This window comes from Paroedura picta, chromosome 3, assembly GCF_049243985.1.
Source record: "Paroedura picta isolate Pp20150507F chromosome 3, Ppicta_v3.0, whole genome shotgun sequence".
Classification (NCBI taxonomy): domain Eukaryota; kingdom Metazoa; phylum Chordata; class Lepidosauria; order Squamata; family Gekkonidae; genus Paroedura; species Paroedura picta.
In genome coordinates, this window is record NC_135371.1 from 49,160,453 (window position 1) to 49,181,893 (window position 21,441).

Genomic DNA, 21,441 nt, shown 5'->3' on the forward strand with positions numbered 1-21,441 from the left:
AGTAATGCTTATTGTTTGCAAGTCTAATGAATATGAAATCCTAAATCAATTTACATTCTTCTAAATCAGTTGAAGTCAATAGGCTGAGAAGGCTGCAACTTTAGTTAGGATTGCATTGTAAATAAATCCTGTGGATCCTGCAGGAAATGCCAGGTCTCAAAACATTTCCCCTCCATCTTTCAAGCTAACCAATCAATAGCAGAGGCATATAATATGTACCCTATACAATATAATGTGTCCCATTGTTTCTGTGAACTTATTCTAGCATATCAAGGACAGAATATTGCCGTTGTATGTTTCAGACCATGTGGGATTGTTCCTCAGGACAGGAGTATCTCTGTCTTGGCTAGCTCCCTGGATCTAACTAAACATGGATTGACTATTGTTGCAAACACTGAAATTATCTTAGTGTTGCATAAGCTGGCCAAAGGCACAAATCTGTTCAAAGGGGTTTTTCTTAAGGTAAGAGGCAGTCCTAATCAGATAAGAATACTGTAGACGTGGCTTACAAAAGCAACAATAAGCACAACACTGGACTCAAATTTTGTTCTGTTGCTTCAGACCAACATGGCTACCCACCAAAGCAATAAGCATTGCAAATAACCTTTTCTGCTTTTTTGCAAACTAGAATATGAGCACAGCTAAACTTTGCTGAAAGCTGACTCCCTAATCTCTCTCCTTTTTCTGAAACCTGAAAGGGCACCCTGGTTGCATGGGTTGTTTTGTGATATTATTATGCTCAATTATGCATCTCTGTGGCAGTGGGCATGCAATAGTATTTATATATGTTGCATGATTTCCTCTCATGTTGTCTCTGTTAGGCCATAGGGACTGCTTAGTTAGCTTTGTCATCCTTATATGTTCCCTTATTATCTCAGTGGTTTCATTTATGTGCTCTTATAAGAGGTAAAGACTAAGCAGATTTTCATTGGTCTTAGGGTATAAGTCTCACTGAGTGCTCTGTAGATCAGCATTTGTGATCCAGTGAAAATGATGTGCATACAAATAAACATTACCATCTCCATACCAGGGTATTCTCGATTACTTCCTTTTCAGTGGTTTTCTTTGCAGAGATATAAACCATTTTTTTAAATCCAGAGGAATTTCCAAAGTGAGTTAGGGGCTCAGAGGTGTTGGGTGGGTGGGATGGTGGGAATCAGGCCTGTACATGGCTGCTTGAACTCATGCCTGTTGGCTGGAGCCATAGTCACCATAGTGATTCTCTTTAATATTGTTGTAGGCCACTTTAGGCAGTCATGTTCTGCAGAGATGGCAAATAAATCCCAATCCATCCATAGGTATCGTCTGATTGAACTTGAATCTGGGCAAAATGGAAGCAATGCAGCGCATAAGTAGACTTGGAAGGAATCATGATCAAGCTAAGTGCTGAAATAATTCTTAAGAGAATAAAATTGAGTCTTTGCAATTGGTGACGCGAACCAATTTCCTCACTTCTGTTTCTGGATAAACAGATTTGTCTTGAAACAATACAAAGGGCCTACCTGTTTTCCAGAGGCAAAAGTTGGGGGATGAAGCAGCAAGCAGTGATCTTTCAAATCCACTAGAACTCTTTTGGGGAAATGCCTCTATCTTCAATACTGTTAAATAATATAGTATGAAATAATATAACAAAGATTGCTTGTATACACATAATGATCAAAGCTAAGTCAACAATGGTTCAGATTTTGAAAGTTCAGTACATAATACAGATTAATGTCTCCATTCAGATTTAATACCCCAGCAAAGATCTGGTATAATGAAAGTGCTTCCTCTTATGAACAAATTGCTAGGAGATGAAATAAGAACACACTGAGAACATCATTTTGAAGGTTATGCTCTTGAAGAACGCTTTTGAAATGAATGAGTTGTGCATGAACATGGAAGAACATAGCTGTTGTGCAGGCCCCATTTATTTCAGTGAAACTTGTAGAAGAAAACTTCGCTGTGGAGAAATATTGAAATCTCTTTAGTATGAGCAACAGTGGGTTTATTTCTATTATAAGTGAAGATTTTTTTGTGATTGCCATTTTCCTTTTTGTTATTTATTAATTTCTCCAGTTTTGACCTTATAATTGCTATAAAATGACATAGTTAACCAAAATGGGGGCCGGAAGCTATGCACTTTACTTAATGTGGGTAGATTGATTGTTTTAAAGTCTTGCTGTCTTGCAAGACTACAGGAAACCAGTGGTCTCTCGCTCCAATTTGCAATAAGACCATTAGGCCACAAATCTGTTCAGTTATTTCAATGTGACTCTGGAGTGATTGTGATGATTATGCTAAAAATCAGGATTTAATATCAAACAACTTTACTACAACCTATCCTAATAATACCATTATGTTGTTAAAGGATTGCAACATTAGATCATAGGTGTATCTTTGCATTTTGAATAATGTTTTGCTTTTGGTTTGTGAGAATTCATCAACATATTTTGGATGTTGATGGAAATTGCACCCTTATAGCAAGTAGCCATGGAGGGCAAACAGGGCAAAGAGACCAAGGATTGCATCTGATGTTGCTTCCTACTGCTTGGTAGACTTACTGCTTCTGAATATAGAGGTTTTAGTTACTCACCATGGCTAGTGACATATTATCAATGAATTTATTAAAACTATAGTACAGGCCATCACTATGTTCACACTATGTTCACACATAGTGATTTGAACAATTTAATTGCTCAAGGAATGAAGAAAGATTTCCTTTTGTTTGTCTTTAATATATTGCCCATCAACTGTATTGTAGGACTAGGGGCAAAGCACGTTGTATCCAAGAATACAACGGGCACTAGAACTTGGCAGTGGGAAGAGGAAGGGGAGGAGTTGTCCAGTCTGTAAGGGCATGGGGTTGAATGTGTGTGTTGTGTGGGAGGTTGTGGTGGCATGGTGGCAAATGAGGGCGTGGGTGTGGAGATATGGGTGTCAAGAACCTGTGGTTTGGAATGTTCGTTGAGTGTGGGAGAAGACTGACCTTTGGGAATTGTGGCATAGTGGTTACAGATGAGCTTTCCAGAGCCATGTCTTCAGATATGTGAAGGGAAAATCAGACTGGATACTCTTCTTAGGGGAAGATTACATGGCAACCAATTCCCCCAGTTCTGCATCATTTCCCTTATTGTGGGAATTAGGCCACAGACACCGAAATGACCCTCTGCCCTAATACACATGGGGTAGTCACAGTACATAGGTGTCCACCCTGTTCCTTCTTCTCCATTTTTTCACTGTTGATAAAATGTTATGTGCCCACATGCTTCTTTCAGTTGCTCCTTGGAAGAACGGATTTTTGTACCCTGTTGTTTACTACCCAAAGGAGTCTCAAAGCAGTTTACAAACACCTTTTCCATTTGTCTCCCCACAATAATCAACCTGTGAGATATGTGGGGCTGTGAGAGGTCTGAGAGAACTGGGAATGGGCCGCAGTGACCCAGCAGGCCTAAGGTATCTCAAAGCATTTTCCAATCATCTTCCCTTCCTCTTCCTCTCACTATTTACAGTTTCAGGCTGTAAGTATTTATTTAGATCTTCCTTCACTTTTCAGACTCACAGGACTGATGCTGGTCTGCCTGTCTGCACCCCAGAATACAAACAGTTGCTGGTAAGGGCTGGCCATAGCCCATAGCCCAGGAGGGACACACCTGCACCACTCCCTCCCAACTGCAGGCAAAAATGGCTCCTTTGAAGGCTGGACTCTGAGGCATTGTACGATTTTCAAGTCCCACCTCCAAACCTCCAGGAATATTTCCAACCCAGGGGTAGCTAACCTCCAGGTGGAGCCTGGAGAGTTCCTGGAATTACAGCTCACCTGCAGAGTATAAAGATCAGCTCCCCAGGCAGAAAGGGCTACTTTGGACAGGGTTGTGGTAGAGAAGAAACATTTAAGGCCTCCCACACAAGTTGTTGTTGTTGAATTGAAAGACTTGAGGCCTATAAAATGAGATGTCTAAGCAACCCTTGCTTAGGGTGCTGAATGGATTTCAATGCAAAATAGCCAAATATAAAATGAGAGCACATGAATTTTAAAAGTATTAACACCATTCCTATAATCTTACATCTTAAATAAAACATCTGCTTTCTACAACTTAAGAAAATTCTTAGAAGATGTGAGAGAAATCCATGGACATAAAGATGGCAATTTGCTATGGCTGCAAAGTCCATTGATGTTAATAGGTATATAGGCATTTTATATTCATCTTGGATATCTATCCCTGCCATTCTCTGCCAGTGATGTGCACTCATGCTCAGCTACAGATGAATGTTGTTGTTATGTGCAAAGTCGTGTCCGACCCATCGCGACCCCATGGACAATGATCCTCCAGGCCTTCCTGTCCTCTACCATTCCCCGGAGTCCATTTAAGTTTGCACCTACTGCTTCAGTGACTCTATCCAGCCACCTCATTCTCTGTCGTCCCCTTCTTCTTTTGCCCTCGATCGCTCCCAGCATTAGGCTCTTCTCCAGGGAGTCCTTCCTTCTCATGAGGTGGCCAAAGTATTTGAGTTTCATCTTCAGGATCTGGCCTTCTAAAGAGCAGTCAGGGTTGATCTCCTCTAGGACTGACCGGTTTGTTCGCCTTGCAGTCCAAGGGACTCGCAAGAGTCTTCTCCAGCACCAGAGTTCAAAAGCCTCAATTCTTTCACGCTCGGCCTTCCTTATGGTCCAACTTTCGCAGCCATACATTGCAACTGGGAAGACCAGACCAACTGGGAAGACCAGACTGGGAAGACCATACAGATGAATATGTCTCTGTAAAGTCCCTACAATTCATAGTAATGTCCAAAAACCCAAGTCGATGTTCAGAGTGATCGGAAGATTGACATAGCTCAAATACTTGGGCTTAAGCAGCTCTAAGCCTATCTATGTATTGTTCAGTATTGATGTTCAGTGGCTAGGAAAACCTTGGGCATTTCTGCACCCATTAAATGTAGTGAAGAGCTTACCTTACATAGTTGTTATATTCTGGACCCTCCATATGGCATCACTCACATCCAGCGTCTAGGCAGTAACTGGCTTGCTACATCCTCCATTTTAAAGAGCTAGCTGGGGAATTGCATAAAATGGATTCACCAACCTATTTAGAGCTAGCTACCAGAAAGCAACCAGCAGAGGGAAGGTATGGATGCTCAAACGCGCTAAAGGCCCCTACCTTGTCCTGCCCTCACACCTGCCTCCCTCTTCCCTTGTTCCCAGAGACAGGAGTTTCTTTTAAAAATGGCTAATTTACTAGAGCAATGAATAGGCATACAAGTGTGCAGGAGATGCCATAAATAAAATATTTTTTTCAAAGTTGTAACACAAAGCATGCCTCTAGAAAGTTTTCTCCCCCACCCCCAATTAGGAATGATATTAATTTTTAAATATCTCAAAAGATTCGTGATCCCATAAGGGATGTCATTCAAAATGCACTATGCATAGGAGTTTCAACAGAGAAGTATGCATTAAAAAAATTAGTGGGCATCGTGGGGCCTTTAAAATATGGAGAAAGGGGATTGGTTGTCTGCATTGATAGACAGGTGGAAGCTCAATGTGTATAAGGTGCATTGCTATCTTCCACCATTTCCAGCAGTGATTGTGGAAGGTGAGATGCATGAAAATGCGCAAAAGTGAGACAGCAAAAAAGATGAGGAGGGGCTTGGAAGCATGAAAAAATTTAGCACTTTGCCATTCAGGGGGCATAACGTTTTTTTAACTGTGTGGAAATGCCTCTTGAGAACATGTGTGTGATGTGTGGAAATGTGTGATGTGTGGAAATGCCTCTTGAGAACATGTGAGCCTGAATTAAATCATCCCATGTAGAATATAAACAATGATATATTTATCATATATTTAAAATGCATTCTTCATTATCTGTATAACGCTCCGCGGTATAAATAAAAGAGTAAGGCTAACGGGGTTGGGCTCAGTCTGGGATAGGAAACAGGGGCCAATGATTGGCCCCATGGCCCTGGACTGACAACAGAGGGACCAATCGGAAGGCGTGAAGCGCCTTCTGATTGACCCCTCTGCCATTCGGCGCAGTCGGGAGCCACGCAGCGCCTCCCGAGCCGCCCAAATACCCCAGGACATGCCAGGTAAGCGGCCGGCCGGGGGGAGGCTTCTGTGCAGCCCTTGGAGCTTCGAGGCCTGCATGGAAGCCGGGGATCACAGCAGAGGGCGGCCACCCGGGGGAGGCTTCCGTGCTGGCCTTGGAGCTGCGAGGCCCACACAGAAGCCGGGGACTCGTGGGGGAGGGTGCCAACCAGGAGAGGCTTCTGTGTGTGCCTCGGCCCATGTCCCCCACATCCCCAACACGGCAGCCCTCCTCCAAGGCCCACACGGATGCCAGGAAATCGTCGAGGCCTGTGGTGAGGCAGGAGAGTTTGCGGGGAGGGGGGTGGGTGGTGGGTGCCCTGGCCCCTTCAAAGCCTGCCCTTTAGGATGGGCTTTGAAGCGTAGTTAAATAATAACACACATTAGCAGAAGTAATGACTTAAATTTTATGCAGCTGTAAATGACACTGACTTTTACAAAGCTGCACAGATACACTAAAGAATCTGGCCCAACTAAGTAACAGTACTTTTGATATTTTAACTAGGGGTGCGCTTGGCGAAACTCCTGAGATGAAATTATACATGAAGATTGCTGTTTTGCGTCATTGCTTCAGCTTCCTAGAACTATATTAGGAATCTCAGATTCTTAGTGAAACAACCTACCCTCCCTAAAAGTTCAGGTCATTTCGAGTTCTGGTTTTTCCCATGCCAGCAGAAGCATTCACATGAGCTTGTCATGTCCTTTGATTCAACTTGTTTTTCCAGGCAATAGCATCCTTACAACCACTCAGATCCCGGAAAGGCTCTAACACTCCCAACCAAGCACCCTTGAGGACAAGAAGCAGAGAGGGAACACACCACATGTGTGTGTGTACCTGTTGTTCTCTGATTCCACTCATTTCCTAAGCAACGACATCTTTCCTTCCAATTGGATCCCAGCAAGAAAGGCACACAGAGTGCTTCGATTCAAACACCTTTCCCAACAAGCATCAGGGAGGAAAGTTTTAAGGCAGCTGCCAGCACTTGTGTGCAGAACTGTAATGTCTGCAGAGGGGAGGGAGAACTGTATTGTGATGTGATGTTGGTGTTATTTTGTGAAATGATTGTTGTGTGGGAGACATCAAATTGGCTGTGCATTGAAAAGAAAGGTGCCTGCAGCGTGCATGTGTAGAAAATCATCCAAAAAATCTAGAACACAAAAAACATGACACAGATTTTTAATGACCAATACAAAATTAAGCAAACTTGGACACATTCACTGTCCCAGAGGCCCGATCTGAAAATGCAGTGAAATTTGCACATATGCCTATTTATAATTTGGACTTCTAGCAAAATGGTTTCAACAATTATGAAAGATCCCATTAGGTTTATTAGAACAGGTGAATAATGTGAACAAATGATTCATTTTTTAAAGTTCATAATTGTCTTTGTCTTCCATTATAGCAAGACTGCCTACCACTTTAGATTGATTCACAAAACTGGTTTCCCACCAAAAGTCAATTATTTGAAGTGAGAGTCAGTGCCTTTTAACATAATTGCAGATTCCTACATAAGGGTCAGACATGACCTGGTGCTTGCACAGGGGATACCTTTACCTTTACCTTTACCTTTACCTTTACCTTTACCTTTACCTTTACCTTTACCTTTACATTCCCAGCCTACTGTTCAGTGGCATTTGTGGATCTGTATGATTATGTGGTCACTAGTGCTATTGAATGGATTGTTAAGATAACATTAGTCCATAAGGTCATGCTTTACATAATTGTTGATATAATATGGTTTGACCATGACTACACTGAAAAGGGGAAGGGAACTGATGGTGTGTCCATGGTCTATTCAAAATGTAATTGCAGGTTGTAATTATTTTGGTATGGAGTACAGGCCTAATGTCCTGTCCCCCATTTGTCTTACAATGAGCAAAGTTCTGTTTTATCTATTTGAAAAAGCAGGTTGTGACTCACAAAAGCTCATGAAAATCAACAATTAACATGTCACTAGATTAACAAGGTTCCCTTTGGTAATTATAATGGAAGTCTCTGCTTTAGGGCCTTTGTTACATCTGACAGTGGCTTTGCAATGAACATGCATGTATGACTGAGTCACAAATGGCCTTGCTGTTTGTTCATCAGTCATGCCATCATTTCCCTATAAAAGACAAACAATATTATCACACATAGGAAGATTTTAAATGTGTTGGGATTACCATGAGATTGGGATTCATTTGGCCATCATACCATATAAAAAGGTGACTGTCCTTCCAATGATGTGCTGAGTCTCTGATTGGTGCTTACTGTGGGATATCCCTCCAATAGAGTGACAGCAGTCCCCCACTGAGAGCCAACCAGAGGCTCTTCCCCATCCCCCTGCTCCTCCTCCTATGTGCCACTTCCTGGGGAAGAGCTGCCAGGAGTTAAGATGGAGAGCTCCTGGTCATCAGGAGGGTGGAGAGCCCCATCCAGGCAAACTGTGCTGTGGTTGCCCCGTGCTCCCCAGTCTCCTCACCACCATCTGGGTGTGCTCTGCTACACCTGTCCGATGCTCCCCAACTTCCTTGTTGCTGGGAGTGTGGGGAGGGCCATCTGGACATGTCCCACCATGATCATGCCATGCTGCCAGGTCTTCTGGCTGCTGGGAAAGCTCAGGGGGGCTGTCTGACCCAGCTTGCCAGCTGGCCCTCCCTGCTCTATAGGAGCAAAAGTGGAAGGGCAGAGGGTGAAGGATAGGAGGTGTCTTGTAGAGCATGGCAGCCCAGCTGGAGTGTTCAGCTGCCCTACTCTGCAGGAGCTCTTCTGCCCTACAGCACATTTTTAAAATGGGCTTTGCTACTGGTTTATTATGAGGTGACTACAGAATATACTACAGATTGGATGACTCTTCTCCAATGGCATAGTTTGTAAACTGGTATAATGTATTCCTTGCAGAATAATTTATTTAGGTAGGGGAAATGATAGAGCTTCTTTTCTATAAATAGGGGGAAAAGGGCAAGTTGTATGACTTGTTAGCTCATGAAAGAGAAAGGACAACCCTGGCTGAATAGACTCTTCTGATGTTATTCTGCTCATGCAAGTAGATCACTCACGCAAGCAATAATTCACAAGGGTTTAGTAATGTCTGCACCAGCTCTGAGTCACTGAAAGTCTAAGTCCTTGAAAAACAAATGAGGATTTTGCTGTTGACTTCAGCAGGATCAATACACACTTGTAAATAATTTGTGTTTGTAACTATAAAAACAGAGGTGCAGGCAGGGGTTTTATTTGTTTTTATTTTTGCAGCCAAGAAAGTATTCTTGCAAAAACAGAAGCCAGATTGGAAATTTGGCACCAAGAATCTAAAAAACCATAATGGTGCTTTATGCCAAAGAGCCAATCTTTCTAGGCAATGACAGTCATGGTAAGATAAAAACATTGCCCCAAGGTCACTTTTGCAGGAATTCACATCACAAGGTTTTCATACCTGCCTTCAAATGTATCTTGTGAGTACATGTTTTAGAGAAACAAGAAGATTACATTACAGTATGTTGGAGTAGAGTAGCTAGCTAATGCCTACTGAAAGTTCAGTGCATGGGTTTCTCAAAAAGAAAATGAAATCACATAAACCATATCTGACAGGGTCATAGATAAGGTAAATGATACAAAAAGGAAGCACAGTAATGTTGTGATAAATATGTATGATAATGGAAATCTTTATAAAGTATTTGGGTCACAATCCAGCAGAGTACGCAACACTTTCAGCCTGTTCCCACACAGTAAATAAAATCTATGTGCTTGTTCTAAATAAATAAACACCATGGTGTTTCATAGGGTTTGTTTCCAGGTAAACCTGAACAAGACTGCAACCTTAAGCTCAATGAAATGAATGGACTTAAGTGTATATTTGCCATATTGTCACTGTTACTTTGAATATTGTAGCTTGACTTTCTTTCAGATTTTGCTTTGTTTGTGAAACACAATAAAATGGACAAAACTAATTTGTACTGTCATAGAACTGAGAACTGTTGCATTGCTAACACTTTTTAAAGGCAGCTTTTTTGTGTGTGAAATTAATCAAGCAACAATAGTTGTGTTTGATTCCACGAGTAGCAGAATAGCTTGATGCAGCGGTTAAGGACAATGCCCTCTAATCTGAAGAACTGGGTTTGATTCCCCACTCCTCCACAGGCTGAATGTCCTTGGACCAGACACAGTTCTTTCAGAGCTCTCTAAACCTCACCCACCTCACAGGAAGGTGTGGGGAGAGGAAGCCGCTTTGAGATTCCTTTACATAGCAAAACCCAACTTCTCCTCCTCTTCTTCTTCTTTGCCCTTGATGACATCAATGAAATGCGGTGGGTATTCTGCATCTTGCAGGATCAGGTTGTTTGTTTGAACAACTGGCATGTTCTGAAACTCCCAAGGCCTCCATTTTTCATTGCAGAGGCCTCATTTTATGATCCCATCTGTACTAGATGATGGAATAGAAGCAGACAAATCCAGATAAACAGGGAGAAGATGAGTTCTTTTCTCCAATTTGCTGTCTATGAATTATGGCTGCTATAGAGATGTGAAGTAATGTAGTCTATGGCACATAATTGGCAAGCTCTACTGTATTTTCCATCTTTATATTTTCACAGTCAACATATTATTCAGCACATGCCTCTTCAGATAACTCCCTTCCTGACCTCTTGGCTTTAAATAACAGAAAATACAACGTATGTTTTCCAGCAATATAAATATAAATTTGTCTTTTTTATTTTCCAAAATAACTAATTCATGATACTGCTGGTAGGGCAATTTTCTAAAAAGCCCATTAGGGTATTTAATCCACTATAGTAACCCCAATTTCCCCTTGCTTATTTGTCAGTAGGATTAACAGTGGATCTAATGCTTGCTTACCTGGAAGTAAATCTTAGGATTCAATGGGACTTACCTTCAACGTTTCATTGAAATCACTGGGACTGACTTTCAGGAAATAAATGAACAGGCTTGAGCTGAAAATCTAGAGCCAGTTGAACATAAGCCCTCACTCCTCAGCTGGTACCAGTGACTTTGAGAGAATTTCCTCTAAGTGGAGTTGTACATCTAGCAAACTGTACCTGCATTGCCCTTTAGAGGCTCCACCTGGTTGCCACGCCTCCTCCTTTGCTCCTACAAGCACGTGCAAGAGACTACTGCTGATTAGACATTTTGAGTTATTGCATTACAGAGATGGCAGGCTTCCTTTCTCCCCGCTATCCCATGTCGGATGGCAAGGCCAAATCTCATTCATAATCAGGCTTAGAGCATTCAAATGAAATATAGGAAAGTTTAATAAGTGAATTAAAACCACAGGCATTCCAGAGGAGTAAGAGTACAAAGAAAAAGTCAAAACTCACAACCCCTTTTCCCTACACTTGCTACCTATGTTGAATTATGTTTATACTAGAAATTAAGCCCTCTGTGGTATGAATACAGCGGGCGCTAGCGGGTGAACTGTGGGGGGGGGGGTTTGGGGTGGCTGCGTGGGTTGGCGTGGCGGCGGCAGCAGCATAGGCTATTGTCAGGGCGATGGGTGGGTTCCCCGTGGCTGTGGCAGCGGCTACCTGGGAATGGACGTCGGTGGCTGGCTCCAGGAGTGTTGGCAGGAGTCGTCGTGGCTTGCGGCGTGAGTGTTATAGAGTTACACAGTTATATATATAGTTATATTTATGTGTGTCTCTGTGTGTATACATATTAATTAATTAATTGACTCTCACGTATTCGAAAAACCTTTCCAGGACCATCCATATACGCTACAGTTGAGAAAGCCTGATGTAAACAAAGATTTTAATAAGCATAAAGACATCTTTAAATAACAGTTAAGAAATACTAATAAAATCCATTATTGGGATTCTCAAACTGTATCATACATCATTTTGATATGAAGAAAAAATAAATTATATAGGCAGGGCTGAGAGCATTTAAGATATGCTGACTCTGGTGAGTGAGAATTAAGAATGCACTTACATCTCTCTCACTTAAATCAATGGGATGTGGATCAACATGCTTAGTTTTTTAGTGGAGTGTGTACCTACAAGCATTTGGACTGTAGTCTTAGTTTTCTCCTAGAGATAGTACCTTTTGAAGCATGGCTATACTGAGAATGGAACTTTTTGGTATAACTTTTCCAAAGTTTCAAATAGCTTGGGATCTACATGCCTTCATGACATTGCCTATTGACATCTCTGCTGATCTCTCTTTAAAATGTCATATATGAGCACGGGCAGCTGTCAGAGAGGTCTTCTTGGGAATTGTTTCTTACCTAGGAACTCTATGCTCCCCTAGAGGCAGGCCAAAGCAAGAGCTTGAGCATCTCAAGGGAATGTTTGGTAGCCTTGAGGAAGCAGAAATTGGTTTAGAACTATTTTAAAATGTACTTCCAAAGTTAAACTTAATACATAAAAATACATTAAGGCTAACTCTACATGGAAGTTTAAATCCAGTTTGGTGTTCAAACATGAGTGTTTTTTAAAAGTATTCTTGTGATATCATTACATAATCATCCACTTTCCATGTTTTCCACACATGATCTTTCCCCAATTTAGTTTTGGAAAAATCACCATCAAACTATTTGTCTGTCATGTGGATGGGAAGATGCCCATTTTTGCAGCTCCCACATGCCTTAGCACCATTTTCATCACCTCAGCCCTCCCCTCTCCCCACAGCCACAATTTCTTCCCATGGGAGAACGGGAAGGATTTATTAAAATAGTAATTGGCATACCCGTGTGGTGGTCTAACATAAAAAAATATCCCTAATAGTTCCCCTAAACTCTCAGCTTCCATATAAAGAAAAATTAAGTCTCTGGCACTTTTCTATAGTGTAGGGGCCAAGGTGTACCAATTATATCTCCATAATGAAATGAGCCAGAGATGGAATTTTTTTTTTAAAGATGGGATTTCAGCACACCACACAGAAAGTGCTACAACTATGCCAATTCCTGATTATTAAAAATACCCCCTATGTTGTCAGACCTATGAGGATTTGAAGAGAGAGGGCAGCACAGGGAATCGAAGCATGGTCTGTGCATGGTCCATTTTAACTGTGAACTCCTATATGTAGAACTGTTGCCAAGTGGGAGCAGCTTATGTTATCTTTAATGTAGCATTTGGAATAACTATAAAATTTAAAAATCATGAATAAACCTGCAATTTATAAATTCTCTTGCTGTTCTCCTGGAAATTCTTCTTCCAACTTCTTCTTTTCTCTTTGGCTCCTAGCTGCCATTTGTATGCACTGAGCTCAGGATCACAGTTCCTACTTCAGGGCAAAACAAATACTCAAGGGTAAAATTAATCTTCTGGATAAAACCGTCTTAAAATAACACAATAAGAAAGCTGAATTACACATAACCAAATGCCAGACTGTTTTCTACTTCATTTACATTCTAAAGAACAATTGGTGCTTTGGATCATGAGTCATCGGTGAAACCACAGAGTATATAAATTAAATGAGGCAAGAATGTGATATTTCATCAATACAGAACTCAAGCTTTTTATAACTCCAGGGTGGTAAATTGCTTTGGGTTCTTGTCTTTTCGCTGTCCTTCTCTCTGTCCTTCAGTAATTTAGAGATGAAAAGCAGTTTTCACCAAGGAAGAAAGGAGCCTTTTATGTCCATTACACTGTATCGTTTAATGCAATCTGATCTAATTCTGACATCAAGGAGGGACACTAGGTATATGTCCCAAAGGGATCCCAAGAGTTCTTTGGATCTTTGATTCTAGATGAATGGTTTATAAAATATATGTCTGTTTCTGACTGCATTCAGCTTATTGCCATCTGGAAACCAAGAAACTTGGGATTTTTAAAATATATCATCTTTCCAGAGTTATGTGTTAAGATAGTATTAAAGAAAGAACCTGAAAGAATGGGTCCGCATTCCTACCCTGAATATAATGGGTAAAGGTAGCTCTAATTTCTGCCAAAGCCAAAAATCTTCAGGATTACAGCATGCTTATATGCAAGGGGCATTTGACCTTGTGGTCATATTAGGAGATGGGTAAAAATCTCTATTTTCCCCTAGAGTGCTGCACAATAGCATTTCTGCTAGATTAAGGAATTCAAAAATCCTAAAGTGAATAGCAGTTCAAGACATCACTCTTAGACAGAGGAAGTGATAAATACACATGCTTGTTGGGGCCGCCACTCTCCCTGCATTGCATCCCTACACAATGAAGCAGAGATTGTGAGATGTTTCTCATACAACATCACCAAAACTCTGATGGCACTTTTTGATGCTTACCCGGAAGAGGTCATGACATCTGCACTGTTCTCTCCCATGTCCCCACACAAAAAGGTACACAGGTTTTCATTTTCACACTAATTTAGGCTGAATTGCAAATATGATAAGGTACCTCTGCTGAAATTACAGGATCTTTTAGATCTGAAAGCCTTAACAATGTTAAATTTGGTACAAAGAGTTACATTTTGATGTACAGTAATAAATAAAATAAAATGAAGAAGAATTAAGATCCAATTCAACTAAAATAATGTCCACAGCTGATATGTTTTGTCCAAAGGAGTAGGATGAAATACAAAAATTTATAGGAAAGATAATCTATCCACCAAATATCACGTTTGTTGAGAGAGCTAGCCAAAGATGCTGAGGAGTTTTACTAGAATTCAGGCCATGTAATAGTAGTCAAACAATCTGGAGTGTAATCCTAAATAGAAGAGTCCTATTTAAAGCTCATTGACATCAAGGGCATAATATCTTTTATAAAGGAGATACTAACAAAAGACACACATTTATTTTTACAATTTACAGTACTTTTCAGTGAATGCCAGTTTTGAAGGATGATGTATTGTTGCAGAAAGGTTTACCTGATACATGCACTTTCATAGCACTTGTTATTGTCCAACAGAACTATGATCAAATTTAAAAAGATATGTTTAGTGACAGTAGGTGCAAGTCGGTAGCCATGTTGGTCTAAAGCAGCAGAACAAAGTTTGAGTCCAGTGGCACCTTTAAAACCAACAAAGCTTTGTTCAAGGTATAAGCTCTTGCATGCATGCACATTGTATCTGATGAAAGCTTATATCTTGAATGAAACTTTGTTGTTCTTAAAGGTGCTACTGGACTCAAATGTTGTTTTTTAGTTCATTAATGTCATTTAGTTCAACAATTCATTAATGCAAAACAGTACTTATGGAAACAGACCACAAATTGTGGAGGCCATTTTTAGAAAGCAAATATCCATAGCCCTACAATGAATGTGAAGCCCATGCATAGAATTAAGTGTTGTGATGCTCTACAGAGGATATACGTGGAATAAGAAAAGGGTCAAATTTTGAGGAAGCTGGTATCACCATATAACTGATGACATCCAATGACTTTTTCAGAACTAGACTGAAGGGAATTGAAATGGATAGATTTTTTGCAAACCATAAAAAAGATGGAAATAAGCAGTACATGAGAAGTTGTTTATTGATTTGGAGGTATTTTGCATTCCAGAAAAGTTGCAAGAAGACTGCTAAAAATGGCATCTTATTCTTCAACCCTGCATCTGTGAGGGGTTTTGCAGTGCAAAGCCATCGTGTCATTTTTTGTTATGCATTGCAAACGCTGCCCAGCATACCTTGTCACAGTGCAGAAGACACTCTTCTGATGTAGAAGACACTCATGTGATGTAGAAATGTCAGTGTGTTTTTGGTCTCCTCTCTTTCTGCTCACAGTCCTTCATATACCAACGGGAGCTGGAGCACTCTGCCTTTTTTGTCAGCAATCACATGAACATGCCATTTGCCCTGGCAACTGAGCTGTATTGCTTTGTAAATTAGTAGAAACTACCCTGTGGTATTTATAGCAGTGCTAAGCTCCTCCAACTACAAAGCTTGAGGTGCCTGCTGTTGATTTCTCCTTCCTCCAATGTCAGCAATCATGTTTGAGTCTGAGGAAGCCTGCATGCACTCGAAAGCTCATAAGCTGACTAAATCTTTGTCGGTCTTAAAGGTGCTATTGGACTCAATATTTATTATGCAATTTGATTGAGTCTGCCATTGCCCATAACAGCTCTCTTTGCTTGTAATTGTGATTTCCCCCAGAAAGCAGTCTTCTTAGCCTGGCTCTATGTCTTAAGATACTGGCTTGAATTGAAGTGCTAATTGCACTTATTAGTTGCCTCTTTCTCAGGGGATGCAAGAATGCCAATTGACTTTCATGGGCTCCATTGAAATGGAATGACAAGAAGGAGGGACTCCAGATTCAGCATCTCAAAATGTAGAAGCATGTATGACGTTTTTGCTGTGTGCCTTCAAACGTGCATAACCACAAATATTTTTAAAAGGAATGACATAAAGGGTAGAGTAAATTTAAATGGTGCTTAGATCTACATGCATAAGGGGTCCAGGTACAGGTGCTCAAACTGACATGGGCAGAACAGATTTTGGGAATACCTTTATTACAATAGACTAGGATCACACAGGAGCTTTAAAAGACTTAGACCTAAATACATCAAAATAGTGTTATGGTTTTAGAGCAGATTCATTACTTTAGACCAAATGCATTAATTCTCACATGGGATCAATCTATTCATGTAATAGTTTTCATTATTGCAACTCCTAAGATTCAGCTTAGAAGAAGAGTTGGTTCTTATATGCCGCTTTTCTCTACCCGAAGGAGGCTCAAAGCAGTTCACAGTCGCCTTCCCTTTCCTCTCCCCACAACAGACACCCTGTGAGGTGGGTGAGGCTGAGAGAGCCCTAATATCACTGCTCGGTCAGAACAGATTTATCAGTGCTGTGGTGAGCCTAAACTCACCCAGCTGGTTGCATGTGTAGGAGGTGCAGGGAATCAAACCCGGCTCACCAGATTAGAAGTCCGCACTACTAACCACCAAGCTGGAGAATTTGCAAGAAAAGTGAGGATGATGATCATTCTGCATATATCTAACATGCCAGTTCAAAGTTTCCTGACGGTGTCTTCATTTGATAAGGTCTGAACAGCCATTAACCATTAAGCAAAAATAAGCATGTGCTTTTAAAAGTTGGTATTTGAAATAGTTGTGGGGGATGGCTTGGAAGAAAATTTAATTTTTAATCTCTTATTTGACCTTCAGCACTTATTGAGTCTTAATGTTTTGTCAGTTATGCCGATGCTCCTCAACCACCGGGCTGCGGCCCACTACTGGGCCATGGAGGCCTCGGGCACCGGCGCACCTGTAGGCACGCCTCCCTACCCCCCACGGTGCGCATTCGCTGCGCCGTGAGCGATCGGCCACCTCCCGATGCAGCGAGTGCCATGCTGCAGGAGGGGAGGCGCAGGCACCGGTGCGCTCCTGGCACTGAGCGCCATGCCGTTGGAGGGGGAGGGAGGCATGCCTGTTCGTTTGCCGGTGCCTGCGCCTCCCTCTTCCCCTGGTCCCCGGGCCTCCCTCTTCCTCTCCCCGGTCCCCAGCCTGAAAAAGGTTGGGGACCACTGAGTTAAGCAATGGAAAGGCCAAGGGCCTTCCTTAGGGCAATAAATGGTCTTCATCCAGCTCTGGGTCTGACGGTGGTAAATGAACAATACAAGGCTAGGCAGAGTTACTCCCATCTAAGTCCAGTAGATGTAGAAGGGTATAAAATTTAGGATTGCACAGCTGGTGAGCTCAGTTAGACTGCAGTGCTTTTGAGGGCAGTTGTTAGCTGAGAACCTTGCCAGCTCATGTATGTATTAGTAAGTAGGGATAAGACATCTTCATCTTCTACTAAATCAAAATTTAACAACTCTACGAGACATCTTTTGGAGATTAATGATACTAAAACAACACTTCATCAATGTATGCTAATGTTATTTCCTTCACTTCGTAGTACAATAAAATGAATTATCCTTATGATGAAGGAGTCCCTTAGAAAGTTTAACATTTCAAGGATATTTATATATTTTGAAAGTACAAAATGCTTATGTTGTGCATTCAGTTATATAAACAGTAACAACTAAAAAGGATAGTATAGACTTCTATCAATATGTATCCTGTAGCTAAGTGGTCATGAAAATACCTATTAGCTGATTTTGTTGATGTCATCTATGTCCATTATGCTGTTAGCTATTTGTGGCATATGGTAAGGAAGTAGGTATTTTCTGTAAAAGAACCACTAAGAGGCAAGCATTAATATATAGATCACTTGCGGAGAGTGATACTGTGGAGAACAGTAGTACCTAACTGGGCAGAATTTACACACCTCTAAGCCTGTTTATTTCAACAGAAAGGTGTAACACTGCCTAGGATTGCACTGTAGGATATTTTCATGTTTGCTCTTTCTCATAGATAGGCACATCAGATATACCTTCCACCAATCATCAGATTCAACAATCAATATTTGGAACAGAAGTAAGAAATAACTACAAACTTATGTGAACTTAATATCAGAGTCTGACAAACAAAAAGTTTACTCAGTTACACATGGTGGAAATTCTTCCACCCAAACGAACTCAGGTCACATTCAGTCTTTCTCCCTGTAAAAAATCCCCTCAGTACCTCAAAACCTCCTTAATATCCTGGGAGAGACAGAGTAAGTGACCCAACAGTGATCATGTGTGTCTTTCCAAACTTTCATTTTCTTTCTGAGAGAAAAGGCTGGGGGATGGAATGAATGAACAAAGAAGGGGGAGGTGTGTGTGTTTGTGTGTGTGCAGGCTACATAAGTTCTATTTTGTTTCAAAGGAAAAAAGGTTTAGAGAGTGCAGGGAAATGGCTGATAGAAAAGAAGAAAAGGGCTGATGGTCACCTTAGGCAAGAATACTGTAAAATCTCTGGAAATTTGGCTCAGCCTAGACTTGTTCCTGTGCATTCCCTATCCATTTATAGAAACCAAACTGTAGTAGACAAACTGCCTATGTAGTGAGGCTTTGTCAGCAATGCAAGGACACTTGGGAAATTATTAAGAGATCTTGCTTGGAGGCTGGAATATATTTTTGTGTATATTTTAACCTTTGAATTTGTAAGCCTCCTTGAGCTGTGGGGAAAGTGGGATATAAATATTTGAATAAAATAAAATAGAGGCAATCAGACTAGCTGGGGGTTATAAAAAAGATATGTCCTGTTATATAGATCTCGTAGACTAACCAGGATGTGTGTAATCAATTTGTTTGTTTTGGTTTAAACTAACTAAGTTTATTGTGACATTTAGTACCGAGTGTTGTACAATTCTCATACAATCCCTGACAAAATGGCATAAAGCCCTCGACAGAAATCATTCTGGATTTCCATTGGAGTACATTCTATCAGTGTATGCATCATGCTGATTATTACCTGTATAGTACAACATGGACTTGTGTAGCCAAGGGCTAATTTGATCTGAAGCTGTCTCGTTGAGTTTTTCAAAATCCTGTTGAAGTCCTCTTAAGGTTTCCATTTGATATCGCAGTCTTGCCTGCACCATTGAGCCTGATTACATTAATGTTCTAGTATGGTAACCTTACATTTATGAAACATGGCAAAATGCATTGCCTTCACTACAGCATGTATATTGGTTCTTTTTGGAGTGCCTGAACGTCAACAAAAGATCAAATCCTTGAACTGTCAAGAAATGCTTATGCCTGCATATTTATAGCATGTCTAAGAATAACCTTGCAGCATTTTCACTGCATGGGCTTGCACGTTTTTCTCCTTTCTTTTTTTCCCCTTGAATGTTGTATCCTTTACTGAGCTCTGTATCCTAATTTCAGGTAGTAGAGAAGCAGCATTCACCTATGCCATCATTGCTGCGGGAGTAGCACATGCAATCACTGCCGCCTGCACCCAGGGGAACCTGAGCGACTGTGGCTGTGACAAGGAAAAACAGGGACAGTACCACAGAGATGAAGGATGGAAATGGGGAGGATGCTCTGCAGACATCCGCTATGGAATAGGATTCGCCAAAGTGTTTGTGGATGCCAGGGAGATTAAGCAGAATGCAAGGACGCTCATGAACTTGCACAACAACGAGGCGGGGCGAAAGGTAGGCACCTTTGCTCACCTCTCAATGTGGCCATCCCTTGTCTACAGTAACATCTAGATGCATGGAACATGGTAGCAGTTTTATAAATATGCAAACTTGCACTTTGTAGAACTATCTTTCTTCAAAAATCTTTGTCCCACAGTGATTCTTCACAATAATGGCACAGCAACTGAAAACAAAACAGGTTCCAATAATCCAATGGTGTTTTTAGGATTAAAATGTTCCCAGCTAGCTCATAACTTGAAAATCAATTTTTTATCTGGTTAACTTATTAACTATTAATTATTCATTTTAAAAGGAGAGGGTTTCTGTTCAATAGTTAACCCCCGTTTTTGAAAATGGTGACTTTGCCAAAAATGTTAAGAGAGAGATATACTTATTGTGGCAACTTTACACTGGATTGCAAGGCAGTGCCTCTTCTGTGGTAACCTCTGAGATTGAGTCTTTGCATTATAGATGAAAAATGGCTGCTGGATCTTTTCATGATTCCTTCCCATCTCAACATTGTGCCCTGGAGAAGGGACATTGGGACATTGGGCATTGCTATAGGAACTTATCATATCTAACATCCTCCTATATGATTTCCTCTATCTACTAGTGTAACAGGATTGTTTGTTATCACAATGTGCAGCAAATGTAGTCCAAGGTGCTACAAAATGCCCAGGCATTAATTGTCTCAGGGCCACAAACATCTGGTAACTTTTGCTAGCCATTTTCATATTGAAAGCTAAGCAGGGCCAGTACTTGGAAGGGAGACCACCAAAAAAAGACTCTGCAGAGGAAGGTAATGACAAACCCTCTCTACTTCTCACTTGCCTTGAAAGTTCCTTGCTGGGATCGCCATGAAAGCTCCTTGCTGGCTGTGACTTGATGACACAATATATAATAAATAATAATAAAGCTTGCTTTAGTACAAAGTTCAAGAATACTATCAGAACTGATAATGTCCCTCAGGACATAACTTAAAATTTGGTCCATATAATTTTCCAGAAGTCACTGACTTGTCACGTGCCATCTGGGAAGGAATACTTATATTTGTGGCGACAGTGCTCAGGGTACATAGTGGTGTATTTTGTATTCCTCTCAGTGCTAGGAACCAGTAGACACTTGTATTGATTACAGATATTGCTGCTTTCAGAAGAGAATTTGAACTTGATGCATCTGGAAAGTACAATATTTTTTCACAACCTGCACCTTATTTTGCTCTTTGTAATCTACATCATGGTGTGTGTGTGTTTCCAGCATTGTCTTGGGGAGATTCATAACTGAATGGAGGAGTTCGGCAAGTAGCTTTGGAACACATATCCCTAATGTGCTAACAAAAATTAGCATTCTCCAAGCATCTGCACCTTGGAAAAACCACTTTCAATCTCAAACAATGGCAATATTAACAGTGATAAAGTGTACTGAGAGAGGATTATTCAGACTTCAATTTTGTGGCTTAAATGCTCTGGTCCGGTGTTCCTATGATGGTCTTTCTAGTTCCAAAAGTAAAATATTAATGT

The 21,441-nt window shown here is 40.9% G+C and overlaps 1 protein-coding gene across 1 annotated transcript in view; it reads left to right on the forward strand.

Annotated features, from left to right (window-relative positions):
• Positions 1-21,441, forward strand: part of WNT7A (Wnt family member 7A) — a 59,976-nt gene that overhangs the window by 5,880 nt on the left and 32,655 nt on the right. Inside the window, exon 3 of the mRNA XM_077325595.1 lies at positions 19,665-19,936. Coding sequence (XP_077181710.1) covers positions 19,665-19,936 — 272 coding nt within the window. The remainder of the gene's footprint in view (positions 1-19,664; positions 19,937-21,441) is intronic.